This window comes from Siniperca chuatsi, linkage group LG2 (genome assembly GCF_020085105.1).
Source record: "Siniperca chuatsi isolate FFG_IHB_CAS linkage group LG2, ASM2008510v1, whole genome shotgun sequence".
NCBI lineage: Eukaryota > Metazoa > Chordata > Actinopteri > Centrarchiformes > Sinipercidae > Siniperca > Siniperca chuatsi.
The window spans coordinates 25,672,990-25,687,003 of record NC_058043.1 but is presented as its reverse complement, the minus strand read 5'-3'; the positions used below and the strand labels follow the sequence as shown (position 1 = coordinate 25,687,003).

The window sequence follows — 14,014 nt, the reverse complement described above, 5'->3', positions numbered from 1 at the left end:
CATTTTCATTGTCAAATTAAAGCTCTGTTAAGCAACATTTGATATAGACATTGAATGTAATGTGAGAAGGTTACTGACAGTTTGAATCCCCTTATAGAGTTCTACTTTATGCAAGTTTATCTTAAAACTTGCGACAGAGTGACCTCTAATGGAAGTTAAGTGATTAGTACAAGGTACAGCAACTGAATTAAACACAGTTGTTTTATAGTTTTACTGCCCTTTAGTGTCAAATCCAGCTTAAACTATCAATAAGCTGTGCTAAGACTATTTGGTTGCTATGCTTCTGTGCCTTATTCTTCATTATTTGACCCACAAATAGTATACTGTAGTTGTCACAGAACATGCCAGGACAAAGCACAACAATGAGACAAGAGGAATCAAAACACAACAAGTCCGTTGGAAAAAAAATCCTGTTTTTTTTTAATAACACAATTATGTCTGTTACATAAAGTAAAAACCAAAATGAAACCCCTTTTCGTCCCTATCAAACCCACCCTCCTCCCGACCATCTCGGCAGTATTGTGCAGCGATTCAGTCTGGGAATAAAAGAGCATGACACAGACAAACAGTTTCCTTTGAGGACCCAGACAGGACAAACACTGTGCCCTACATAAGACGAGAGTGAATATAAACATAGTCCATCATTTAAAATATCAAAATAAAAAGGTAAATAAAATCCACCAACAGCTTATCTGAGATTACCAGAAACCTTATCAGGAGTACAAGCATATTTTATTTATACTTTTCACATCCTACTATAGGCCCCAAGAAACCTCAAGCATGATTGCTACCTGTGATGAACATGACATGGCTTTCTTTCAACTCCCCCCCCCGAATTGTCCAGGCACAGTGCTTTCAGCTTGAAATAAGCACTAACATGTTGTCGCTGTCTTAGTGTTCCTTGAACATGCTGCAATGAACAATGCCTGAGGGAAGTCAAAGACAGCACCTCACACTTTTGTGCTTTTAGGCATTCTTCAGCTGATAAGACAGTCAGTGGGGACTTAGGCAGCCTGCAGAGAGATGGGTAATAGCTACTGGAGTAAGAGGACTGAAGAGACACAATACTATGCTCTACCCTGGGAGTAACCGAAACCGTTTTCTCAGCATTGACATGCTAGAGAGGTATGGTGGAAAACAAAGGTGACGGAGAAAAATGATCTATCCCAGCTGCAAAATGCACTGATTGTGCGAATTGCAAAAAATGCAAAATTAAAAAAAAAAATGATGGGGGGCGGATGCTTTGTGTCTGATGTGTGTCAGAAGGTTGGTATTTTCTAGAAGAGCAGTGCTCCCATGCTGCCCATTTCACTCTGCTCCTTCACAAAGATTTCAAAGTACTGGTAGATGATGGTTACAGCCAGGAGGATTCCTGTACCCGAGCCAATAGCACCCAGGAAGTCAGCCATGACAGACAGCCCTCCTATGCAGAGGCCACCAAAGGCAGCAGCTGTGGGGATGTACCTGTGAATAATAAAGCAATTAGAAATACATAAATATTCTATAGGAGGACAACTTTCCATATCCTGCAAGTAACAAACATGAAACCCAAGACTCTGTTTGCAAGGTTGCTTTGTACCTGTTAAGCTCATGCACCATAGAGGTCTCTCTGTGTCCCCTCATCACCATCTGCTGCTCCTTCAGCTGTTTCGCCACCTGAGACACACAAAGTGATATACGCAAGTTCATTTCACGCAGGACTGACACAAAGCAAGTTGCAAATGCTTGTACAAACACAGACTTACATCTTTGGCAGAGGATCCGGAGACCTCAATCCAGGTCTTGGAGAAGAAGGCGCAGGAGCCGAGCATGAAGACAATGTAGATAACAGCGTGAACTGGGTCATCCAGAACAGAACCAAATGACTCTGGAGGAGAAAGGTAGTAGCAGAGACCACCCACTGGGTAGGCCCGAGCTGGTCCACCACTCGTGGCGTCCTAAACAAAAAAGATTTTGTTAGTAAGACGCTGCATGTCCATTACTAACAAGAACACAAGAGAGATGGAACCTGACCTGTACCCTCTTTATGAAAATAACTCCTTAATACAATCTCCTAGTTGCAAAGACTAAGAATAGATGTGTTGGAGGCGAAGCAGCCATCGTATACTTACAGACCAGGTTCCCAGGAGGTTGACGAGGAAGTTGCCGCTGAAACGTGTGGAGAGCATCTGAGAAATTACGTAGAGATTGGAGACCAGGGCAGACTGCAGGATGATGGGGATGTTGGAGGTGTAGAACAGTTTGATGGGGTAGGTGTTGTATTGACCACGGTAGCGTGCTGACTTGATGGGAAGGTCCACCCTGAAGCCCTGGTGAGGTAACAAAGTGTGCCAATCAGTAAGCTGATATTAGTTTCTAAGCCTGCAGTCCAAATTCCTTTAAAAGCTGGTAAGACACTGGACTGTATTTAGTTGGTGTCACCAGCTCACCTGGAAGTATATGACCACTGCGAACACAAAGACAGTGGCGATGAGGTTCATGAGGTTAGGCAGGTTTTGCCTGTAGAAGGCCTCTCTCAGGGCGCGCACCTTGTCCGTGCGGGTGGCCAGAAGATGAAAGAGAGCAATGATGGCTCCCTCAAACTCAGTACCTGGATAAACAGCAGGAGTCACAGGGTTAGCCACTATAATACAGATGAAGATGTATCTCCTTTATCATCACTCAGCTTTAAAATACGTTCGTTCCCAGTACCCATACCTCTGCCGGTGTTGACAGTGGTGGGGCTGAAGGCCTTCCAGACGATCGTCTCACAGATGTTGGTTGCAATGAAGAGAGAGATACCCGAGCCCAGACCATAGCCCTTCTGGAGCAGCTCATCCAGCAGCAAGACTATCAGACCGGCAACAAAGAGCTGAAGAAAAACAGGCAGGAGGTTTATATTGAGCCAATTCAGGCAAACAACCAGCTGTTCAACAAAACATTATGGACAGTCACAATGAACCGGTCAGGGTTTGAATTTACTGATTTCTGCCTATCCCACGAAGGGAGAGGATTACAATTGCATCTTAATATGTCTGCTTGCCACAAAAAAGAAAATATGAAGTAAAACATATATTGCACAAGAGCTAACATTTTTTTATATTCAATGCCTCCTGACTCTATACGTGACACACCATTAAAACGAGGTTGGATTATATACTACTATAAAGAACATGAATTAATATTTTGGCTGACAAATGTCATTTTAGCAGGTAGGATCAAGACACTGTTTCCAGCTACACACATCTCCAAAGTTTAGACTAGAGAGCAGCAGTGAGAGTTTTCATTAACCTGGATGATGATGAGCAAGCATATCCCAGCACCCATCTCTGAAGGGTCTCCATACATGCCAGTCATAACATATACAATGGCCTGTCCAATGGTGATGATCATTCCAAACACTGCAAAAAGACAGAAAAGGAAAAAAAACAGATTTGCAACTGGCAATCTTGCAGGAACAGCTACTACTGATGTTACTGAACAGTGTTGTGTGTCTGCCATCTTCAAATACAATATCTTCACGGCTTCAAAAGGCAAAAGTTCTAAAAATAGCAAATGTAGTGAGAAGTAGACCTACATTTCTGAGCTCCGTTGAAGAGGGCTCTGTCCTTGGGAGTGTCTCCCACCTCAATGATCTTTGCACCAGCCAGCAGCTGCATGATGAGGCCTGAGGTGACAATGGGTGAGATGCCCAGCTCCATCAGAGTACCTGGAGGACAAAGTGAACAGCGTTAGCGTCACCGTAAGACTCAGTTAGTGCAACAATAGCAGCCGTACCTGAAACAATGCATAAGGGCCTACGATTGTTGACCTTTGATTTATCACGTGATGATGGGATAATGTCAGGCCTGATAACAACACTGGGATTAGATAATTTCTCCTTGTTAGAGCTGAACAGGCTAGAAAAGAACTCTGTGATTAAACCTGTTTAACATATACAACTCAAGCACCTCTGTTGGAAGCCAGGATTACTCTCATCCAGTAGAACGGATCTGCTGAATCTGAAGACATGATGCCAAAGAGAGGAATCTGAATCGAGAAGCAGACATAAAACAGCGTCACAAACCACTACCACCGATAACAGAAGCAGTAGGCTGGTTGTCATTAAGGTTTGTCAGCAACAAATACTAACCTGGCAGCACACCAGAAAGATGAATAGTGTGATGGCGGTCCATAGTACTTTTTCTCTAAATTGAATCTGTGATTAAAAACAAAAAAAAAAAAAAAGCAGATGTCATTCATATCAATTCATATACGCACAGTGCATAAATGATGGAACTTAATACTGTATGTTAAAAGACCTAAGCATACCTTTCTTTCTGGCTTCTGAATTTCTGGCAAGACCGCACAGAACGGCTTGATGACCTCCAAAAATTTAACTGCAGAAAGAGATTAGCAGGTTAAAAGACAGATGTAAGATTGCATTAATACCACACCTAAGATCAGCAGCTCTCCTCGCAGTATCAGCAATATTTGTGTCATATCTTGAGTTGTTGGTCTATTTAACAGGTTAACTTAGATGCTACGTCATCACTAACCAGCTGCCAATGCTGCAACAAGCTGAATATTTTACTAGTAACATCTGGATATACAAACATATAAACTTGAGCAAGGCTGAGAGTAACTTGTATCCAAAGTGTAGTTATTTTAACCCGTTTTCGGCCTCGCTGCTGAATGTTTCGTCTTGGTGTTGATCAGCTGTGTCAATCACTGAAATTGACTTTGACAGCCAGCGATTTAACATATATGTCTCTGAATTCTTTTCTGGTAATCGACTAATCAATTTGGCATTGCAAATCGATCAACGTACTCACAGCAAAAAAACGAGAAGAAACCAGTTTAAACTTGTCTCCACAGTAAACTATCCGAGATGAACATTTCACACAGCTAGCGTGATGCTAACTAGCGTTCAATCACAAAACGAGTGAGCAACCACTTTAAAACAGGAAGCTTTGACTCCTACTTGAACGGCATTGGCAAGATGTTAGAAATGGCCTCTGACTGTGAAACAAACCTTCATAACGTTAACGTTAGTTAATCCCAGCGAGACGGCATTTGATTAGAACAGAAACATCAAATTAGCTCCCGCTATAAGGTAGCTACAACTTGCCACCTAACCAAACGTTACCCAAGGTTAGCTAATTAGCTTCCGACGAACGCTTTATGCCCATTATTGTTCGAAATTAAAAAGACAGCAAGTATTTTAGATAACCCTCGACACGTGTAAACAAGAGAATAATGTCACGTACTCCCCATGGTGTCCTTAATCCGACTCCTGCCGTGTTCCTGGTACCAGTTTGAGTGCTCAGTGGAGTCAGTGTGGCTCCATCCAGCCGCTCCGCGAGAAAAGGGAGAGCAGTAGAGACACGTCACCAGACAAGCCGCTAACACACGTCACTTCTCTGAGACACACACACACACACACACACGCGCACACGGAGCCATCGTGCTGCACTCTGCAGGCCCTAACAGTCGTATCTATGAATACGCTTTGCTTAAGCTGATAAACAAATCCCGTCAAGTCGGAAAACGCACGACTTTAATTTTGAACATTTACAATTTAACCTCCTGTAACACAGAGCTCTCCCATCCTCCAGAGGGCGCCCTACTCTAGACCCATCAGTAGCTCTGATCAGTAGGCTACACGCCACACACTCCACCATGTTTGACCCCTTCCTCCCTCTGAGAAAGGCCATATGAGCCATGGATGTGTTGCTAACGGATGAGTACAGGATCAGGCCAGGAAGACAAGTGGCAAATGTAAGCTGGAAAACTTGCAGAAGACAGATGATCCAAAACTGTCATAAAGTAACCAGCAGTCTTCCGCCTTTTGCATTATTAATCTTAGATGTTTGATCTCATCATGCATGCGTTTAAAGAAATTATATGGGGTATTAGATGTTCTCAGTAACATCCTTATCTCAGCTGTCCAACTGTGGGCACGGCAGGAGCGTAAAGACATTTCATTTTTATTTGACAAGTTTTATGGAATAATGCAGCTACACATTCAGACTGGCAATATTCATTCATTGTCCTTATGTATGTGCTGTTTACCAGGTCACCTGGCCATTTTTTCTGCATGAGTACTTTTACTTTTAAGCACATTTTGCTGATAATACTAATGTGCTTTTTGTAATGCAGGACTTTTACTTTCACAAATGGTAGTAAAATATCTCAATACTTCATCCACCACACATGCAAGCAAGAAAAGGTTTCCTTTTTCTTGAGAAGGCCAACAGGTAGGGTTGCACCAGGATTGTAGGTCACATATTATATAAATACACCATTATTATGACTTAGAGTGCGTGTGGCTGCAGAATACTACATTGGCATAGTATGTATGACAAATATTTACTGTAAAAAGTTTTAGCAGTACAGTTTTAAATTAAAGTGAAAGGATACCAACTTTTTAGTGTTGATCATGCCTTTAGTTCTAATACAATTATGTGTGAAGCAATCTCAGTTTTTTCTCATGCTGTCATTTCTCTTGAGAAGTTTCTCACCACTAGAGCTCAGTGTTGTTCCAGTGGAGATATTTAGCCAGGCTTGCTTTGTTGTGTGTGTGTGTGTGTGTGTGTGTGTGTGTGTGTGTGTGTGTGTGTGTGTGGTGGTGGGGGGTTTTGTTGTTGTGGATACATGTTAAGTGGAATTCTATCAGATGAAAACCAAGGAAAACAAAATAAGTTTGAATTATGTAGATTCAGTGAGAAGAGGCTGAATCAAAGTGTTTGTGTGTATTGAGAAGATTTCATCGCTTCGTTACAGCTGTCACATTCTGGGTCAGTGATTGTGGTATTGAATGGTGGTGAGCACCTTTGGCTGCACAGTGCTGGTGGCACACTTAGCCACTGACCCATAATAATGAAGCAATAGCATGACGACGAGTGGAGCTTTCAGCCATCTGTACATCTGATCAGTCTAAACTCCCTGGACCTACTGTCATCTATCACACACACACACACACACACACACACACACACACACAGGTAGTGGATGATGGTTGGGAGCCTGCTAATCTGCCCCCAGATAAAGAGATATTTGTTCATGTTGTTACATAATGACCACAGAGCTGAGAGCTAACACAGAGGTGAGGACAAGCAAACACCGACCCCCCCCTCCTCCAGTCTCTGCTTTTCCCAGAGTTTTGAATAGCCTGATATATTCAAGATCTAGCGTACAATTTTTCCTGTCAGTCATAAGGAAACTGTGGCCGACTTAAGCTTTGAAAAGTTAAACAGAAGTTATTATTAGTTGGAGGGAATTTATTTCTGAATGAATCAAACTCGTGTTTCAATGAAAACCGAGCAATCCCGAAAATTTTTGCTTAATCTGCAGTGCTTTAATGATCTGAAAAAGATAACACAGCTTAATATGCCATGTGCAATCAGTCCCCCAGCGCCAGACAATGTAAATAGTCTGTGGCAATGCACAAACAAATATTTATTATCTTTTTATACAGAAGAAAAATCCATGCAAATAAAACATGAATGCTGATCCAATTTTTTGATAGCTTAGTAATATTTCCCCCACAGTAAGGCTGTTCCTGTGTGTACCTGTGGAGGACATTGTGTCTGTCTGCAACCTTCAGTTATGTAAACTCACCAGTGTATCAGTGTATGCCCAATACAAGGAACCCCGGGCCATGGAAATAGACCCAGGACCACGCTGTTTACATTCTAAATTTACATAGAGACTAACAAAAGAGGACATGCTGTGCTTCAGGCTCCGGTGCTCAAAGACAAAATTATCCTGGATTACCTACTCTGTACCCAGGAATCAGCATTAAGTCCTTCAAATTAAATGTAATAAGATTTCCTCTTTAGCTAACTCTTACTCTACATTTTGCATGGCGTATTAGTGGCATAGGGAAACTGTAGTGTACAGTTTGTTCTGTTAAGCATATCAGAATCTATAGATTCTGAATATACACATGGCATGATGAACACAATATATGACATTTTTAGGCCCTTTATTAACAGCATATAGTAAAATGACATACTTTTACAGCTGCAACTAATGTTTATTGTCTGTATTGACTAATCTGACATTTTGTCAACTGTTCGATTGATTGTTCTTGGTCTATAAAATGTCAAAAATAAAATGAAAAAAAAGCCCATGACAATTACCAAGACCCCCAAGTGAAGTCTTTAAATTACTTGATTTGTTCAGCCAGCAGTCCAAAACCCAAAGATATGCAGTTTAGTATCATATAAATCAAAGAAAAGCAGCATTTAAGAATTTGGAGCCAGAAAATGTTGGCAGTTTATTCTTTAAAAAATGACTTAAACATTGAATTTATTATCAAAATTGTTGAATTGAATGATTGACTAATTATTTTGTGCTTGCTAATATTTGATTTAGTAGTTTCTTCATATTTACTAGGCTAAAGGAACCTTTTATAGAAAAAAGCAAAGCTGTGGTTGAAATATTTTTACTGCTTAGCTGGTAAGGCCTTAGAGACAGAGATAATTCTTTTGACAACCATGAACGGTAACAGATGAATGAGAGAATAATTATGATTGAAACTTAAATTAAACTAAATGACACTCTCCTTTGACACCACTACCTTCTCTCCATTAGTGGCTGACACACAGTACAGTTTTTAAATGGCTACTATGAGCGCCAGAGACTTCTTTCTCAATGAAAGCGTAAATATAAGCGTTTAATCTCACACTCTCTATTTCCAGAAAAGAATATTTAAGAAGCAGAAGCAAGCTCATTTGATGTGTTAATTAACTTGTGCCACTTCTCTCCACATATTGCTGCTGTCATAAAATACATCACATATCATTAAATCCAACCAAATTTGTTCTGACCTCATTTTTAGAAAAAAATACACACCCTACTGATCTTCACCTACACGTAACCAGACACATAGGCCTCCTCCACACAGTGATGTTGTGCAGAGTGACACAGACAGTCTGCCTGAGGTGTGGGAAGCTGATATGTGAACAGGAACCCACAGAGTGATGCCAGTACACGGCTAGTCAGCTAATTTGTGTCGGTTCCAGATGAGTCAGACTTTTTCTTTCTTAATTCTAGAGATAAGTAAATGTAAACAGCGAAGTGCCACTGCGGGTGTGAGTTTTAGTCAGTGGGCAGTTTTATCAGCAGGTAATGGAAGGGCATGAAAAAATTGGCAAAGCAAAAGTGTCGTCAACAGCACATTAAGCTATCATCTCATCAAAAACAAAATTACATATCTTTGTTCTGCACACTTTCAGGGCCTTGTTTAACCCCAATACATGGTCCGTGAGTGGACACCAATCTATTAGCAGTGAGCACTTACCTGTGTATGCACAGATTGTGTACATGTATACATGTGTGTGTTTGTGTGTGCGTGTTTATCTCCCAGATAATCATGTCACATTCCTGTCCATCAGTGTTCTCGGGGTTACATGAGTCCTGTTCACCAGCTGGGAATGAGCATCAACACACGTCATACACGCATGTAAAAACATGTATGTATACAAAGGGCCTATTTAAACCCACCACTGAGGATAGAGGCTTGTCCACAAGTAAGGGCACAGAGATATCGGTGGGTAAAGAGAATCCCAGGGCAGGATAGAGAGAGCTCAGTTATAATCCTTGGCTGTAATATTTGAATTTTCATTTCATAATAAATTTGTTATAACACCATGTCTGGCACCTGTCTATCACTGAAACCACATCAGACTGTGGACAGCAGATGCTTCTGTTTGAAAGACACAGTCACTTATGATTAAAAACTGTTTCACAATGGTTTTATGTATTCACAGTATTTATCTAATTTTCAACCTTAAACCCAAATTGATGTAATCCAAACTAATCCAATCGAGGCCTGGCAGTGTAATGTAAGCCAACACCCATGCACTGACCAAGAGGGCAGAAAGTTTTCCTTCATTTGACCTTCATGGGTAAGCTTGAATGAAGAGTGTGTTTAGTGTTAATCTGTGCCTCTGATGGTTCATTATAGTAATTAAAAGGTCAGTGTAAATGAGTTTAACAGAGTGGACCGGCATGCAGTGGGTATGACAGGGGCCTCAGGCCAACTCGAGGCCCGACGCCTGGTCGACAGCGTCACTGCCACCGTTATGCAACACTCTAATTACATCTTGGCTCAATTTTGCTTCTGCGTCTATTTCTCTGCCTCTGTGCACTGTGTTGCCATATGATGTTCTTATAAACAGTCAATTTGATTCTATTTAGTGGTTAAAACACATAAGATGTGGGTCATGTTAGTATTAACATGGTTTTACTGCAGATGCTGCAGCCTGTGCATATGTGAGAGCAGCATCAAGCGAGAAAGTCGGGATTTTATCAGCTGAATGATTTAGATTGGAATGAGGTTATGGCATGATTTCATCTTCCAGTGATAAATAATCATTGGTTTCTGTTACATCGTGTTGTAACAGAAATAATGTAATACTGACATATGTAATAGGCTACTTTAATACTTTTTCAGGAGCTCTCAACCACATCTCATAGTCTTCGTAAGCAAATGCAGCTGGCTCTGTTGTCATGGAGTCAATTCGCTGATGAAGGTCGTGGGATTCTCCTGCAAGCTCCACAAAAAGCTAGTAAGTGGACTTTGAGTTACGGTTGTTTTTAGCCATGCTAGCGGCATGGCTTTAAGGATGCCAGTGTCAGTTGGCTAATCCACCACTTTGGTCCAGACTGAAATATTTCAACAACTAAACTTCTAAATGCATTGCCAGACATTCGTGTTCCTCTAAAGATGAATTGTAATAACTTTGGTGATCCTATAACCTTTCATCTAACGCCATCATCAGGTCAAAATTTCTACTTGTCCAATACTTTGACTAAATACCTGCAAACTAATCACACTCCCATCAGCCTCAGCGGTATTATGTATTTGATGCTAATTAACAAATGTAATGTAATGCATGTTGTCATTGTGAGCATATGCTGACGTTAGCATTTAGCACAAAGCATCGCTGTGACTAAGTACAGCCTCACTAGCGAGACTGTAAACTCTTAGCCTTGTTTCAAATTTATAACTCATGTCTTTGTGAGTTGTGATTAGTTGGCCTGATTAGAAGGATTTCAGTGGTAGAATCAGGGCAGCTAATGAGAGCTGAGCTTAAAAATAGATCCTTTGTACAAAAATAGTATATACAATGTCTTTACTAAACACCTTTGATCATACTGTATGTGTATAGAAAAGGGAAGGAAACTTGTTTTCCTATGATAGGGAGCCTTAGAGCTTAGGAAGTGTCTTTTGGCTCAGGATGAAGTAATGAAAGTCAGTCACAATTCAATTCAAATTCCTTTATTTTCTGTGAGGAACTTCATTGGGCAGTGGGACAAGTCAAATAAATAACAGGATAACCACAGTTATAATCACATACAGTGCCTATAAAAAGTATTCACACCCCTTGAAGTTTTTTTTTTACAACATTGAATTGTCAAAGTGAAAGGGATTACAAATCTAAAATACAAACTACATGTTTGCATAAGCTTTCATCTGTAGCATTCATTCTTGCTGTATCCGTCTTCTTATCACACCACCATGCTCACACCAAAGCACAGCTGCCTTACAATGTCTTCCAAACTGACCTGAAAACCAACTTTGCATGAGTAGGTGCACTCATTCACGCACGTACACATGTCATTGGTGTCTGTACTCTAATCAAATCATATACAGATTTTTAAGCAGGTCAGGAGATTAATCCCCACAACCATCATCATCTTAATCATTTTTTTCTGCATAATCTGCATAAGAAAGAGAAGAACCGCATTTTCTACATTCTTTCATCTTATTCTTAATTCATATTATTGACTTGTTTATGTAACTGCCTGTGCAGAGCTTGTCACCATTGTGTTAGCACCGGTCAAAACAGGCTTGATTCAGTCAGTTCTCGCTTTCTGTCTTCATGTCGGCGTGAAATCTACTACAATTTGACAGTTTCCCTCCTCATAACTAAATATAAACACCATGTACAACATTGTCTCTATGACTGCAGTACACCACTCATTCTGGCAGTCATGTTCTACTCAATAGACACATTTTTAAATCAAGTGTTTTTACCAAGTGTAGAAACTGGAGGATTTAAAGGAAGAATTTATCACAAGTGCAGCATGCAGCAGGATTTTCAAAGATAAGGCACTCAAAAAAAAAAAAATGTGTGTGTGTTTCAATGAAAATATTGCACAAAGAGGTTTAAGTATGACTGATTGGTGCTGTCTTTTATAAACAGGAAAACTGAATAGCACCACGTACCTTGGCCACAACAGTGCTGACTGGTTTCAACCCCCACTCTGTTTTCACAGCCTGAGGCAACAGCATCCACTGCATGCTTGTATGCTAAATTGTGTGACGGACAATGGGGCAATTCTCAGATGGCAGTGAGAGGATGCAGTGAGACATGGTGCTTGGTATCACATGTAGGAGTCATCAGACAGTTAGCCTGCAAACCACATAGATTGGTTCTGTTCCCTAAATTCACTTCTTTACCAAAGACCCCTAAAAAAAGGGAAGATCTGTGTGATATTCAAGGCCACGTGTTGTTGTTGTTGTGTGCGTCTATAAGCATATGAAAAAGAGAGACGACGTGGGCGAGTTTATGCAAGAGAAAACTAGGCTTAAATTATGCAGCATCTATCAGGATTCATGCAAACATTCACAGCGTGAGAAAATGAAAAATAGATTCAAGGATTTACACAAGCTATGAAACACACACAATTGCGCAGACACACACAAACTCACAGACACACAAACCAAAAATGCAAACACCCAGAAATAAAGAATAAAAAGCTTTGCACTGTTGCTCCTGATGTTTGTGTGTCATGACATATCTCTATTTGAGAGGCAGTCGAGGACAAGTCCTATAAACATCAAATAGCCAAGAGGAAAGTGGAGCTGTGGTAGTGAAAGACAAATTTGGTCTGGACTGTCCTCCATATGCAGAAGAGCTGTAGAAAGATTAGCTGCTTTTCAACAGTGTAATAAGTAACAGTGCATAGTTATTAGATAATCCTCAGTCTGTTGCAGATGAGTGAACTGAGCTGAGAGATGAGGAAATGAGCTGATGGGAGTGAACAAACAAGTCAAATTAATGGAATTATTGTTTTTGGAGGTGACACATCAATCATAGGACTTTGTGTTTTGAATGAAAGTGTGCACTAATATGTCCACATGTAAGCTTGTACAATGTACAATGACTGACTAAATGTTAATGATCTGATGGAGCAGATCTGATGAATGAACAGAGTAGTGAAAGAGTGCATTAAGATTTTGACGAACGGGGGTGTGACTCCTGGCCCAAAAAGCGATGACACTATTTCGTTCCCAGCAGAGGCTGCTGTTGCCATAGTGATTTTAACTGCTGTTATGCAACTGCTCCACTTGCAGTGGCAACCTTCACAAAGCAATGGGCTACGAGGACACACTCACGCGCGTCATATAGTGTAATGCATACAGTATGGTATAGAATAACAGTGAGTCTACAGTGTGTATGTGGTGTAATATACATATGCATACACACAGTACAATGACATAATGGGATCCTTTTGATGGTTAAAAACAGCCCACTGACCCTGAGGCTGTTGCGGAACATTGGCTCCCCCCCCCTTCCCTTCTTCCTGGAGTGGAGATGGAAGAGCTTATCTTCTCCGTCTCTTCTAACAATCTTTCTATCCCTCTGAAATCACACAGCACAGAAACATCACATGCTTGTCCTGCTTCAGGACTGACTGTGGCTCTGATCTCTGAGAACGACATACAGTATATAAACAGCATATGTGTTCACAGTCAACCAATGAGATCAATGAGAAAACTGTTGTTGTGCGGAATATTACGTTATGGTTAAGTATCAGGACCACTGGGATCATAAGAACAGTCTACTGAAATATTTTTCCTCAATTATATACTCAGAGTATGGGAAATACACAAGTTCTCTGCAAAGATGATTAATCATACATATTTAGTATACATACAGTATACTAAAATCTTCCAAAAATGTTGTGATTACCCATTAATGTGTTGTCTGGTTATTCTTTAGTTAATTTAAACAGAGCTACTTGTTACAGGCAG

The 14,014-nt window shown here is 40.6% G+C and overlaps 1 protein-coding gene across 1 annotated transcript; it reads right to left on the bottom strand.

Annotated features, from left to right (window-relative positions):
* Positions 1-392: 392 nt before the first annotated feature.
* On the bottom strand, positions 393-5,386 carry LOC122888782 (protein transport protein Sec61 subunit alpha). Its single transcript, XM_044223636.1, has 12 exons — positions 5,229-5,386; positions 4,291-4,358; positions 4,112-4,177; positions 3,930-4,008; positions 3,557-3,688; positions 3,271-3,380; positions 2,698-2,851; positions 2,430-2,590; positions 2,112-2,309; positions 1,746-1,937; positions 1,580-1,656; positions 393-1,464 (listed from the first exon to the last, which is right to left on the bottom strand). The coding sequence occupies exons 1-12, from the start codon at positions 5,233-5,235 to the stop codon at positions 1,278-1,280; spliced, it is 1,431 nt and encodes a 476-aa protein (XP_044079571.1). The 5' UTR covers positions 5,236-5,386; the 3' UTR covers positions 393-1,277.
* Between the last annotated feature and the right edge of the window lie 8,628 nt (positions 5,387-14,014).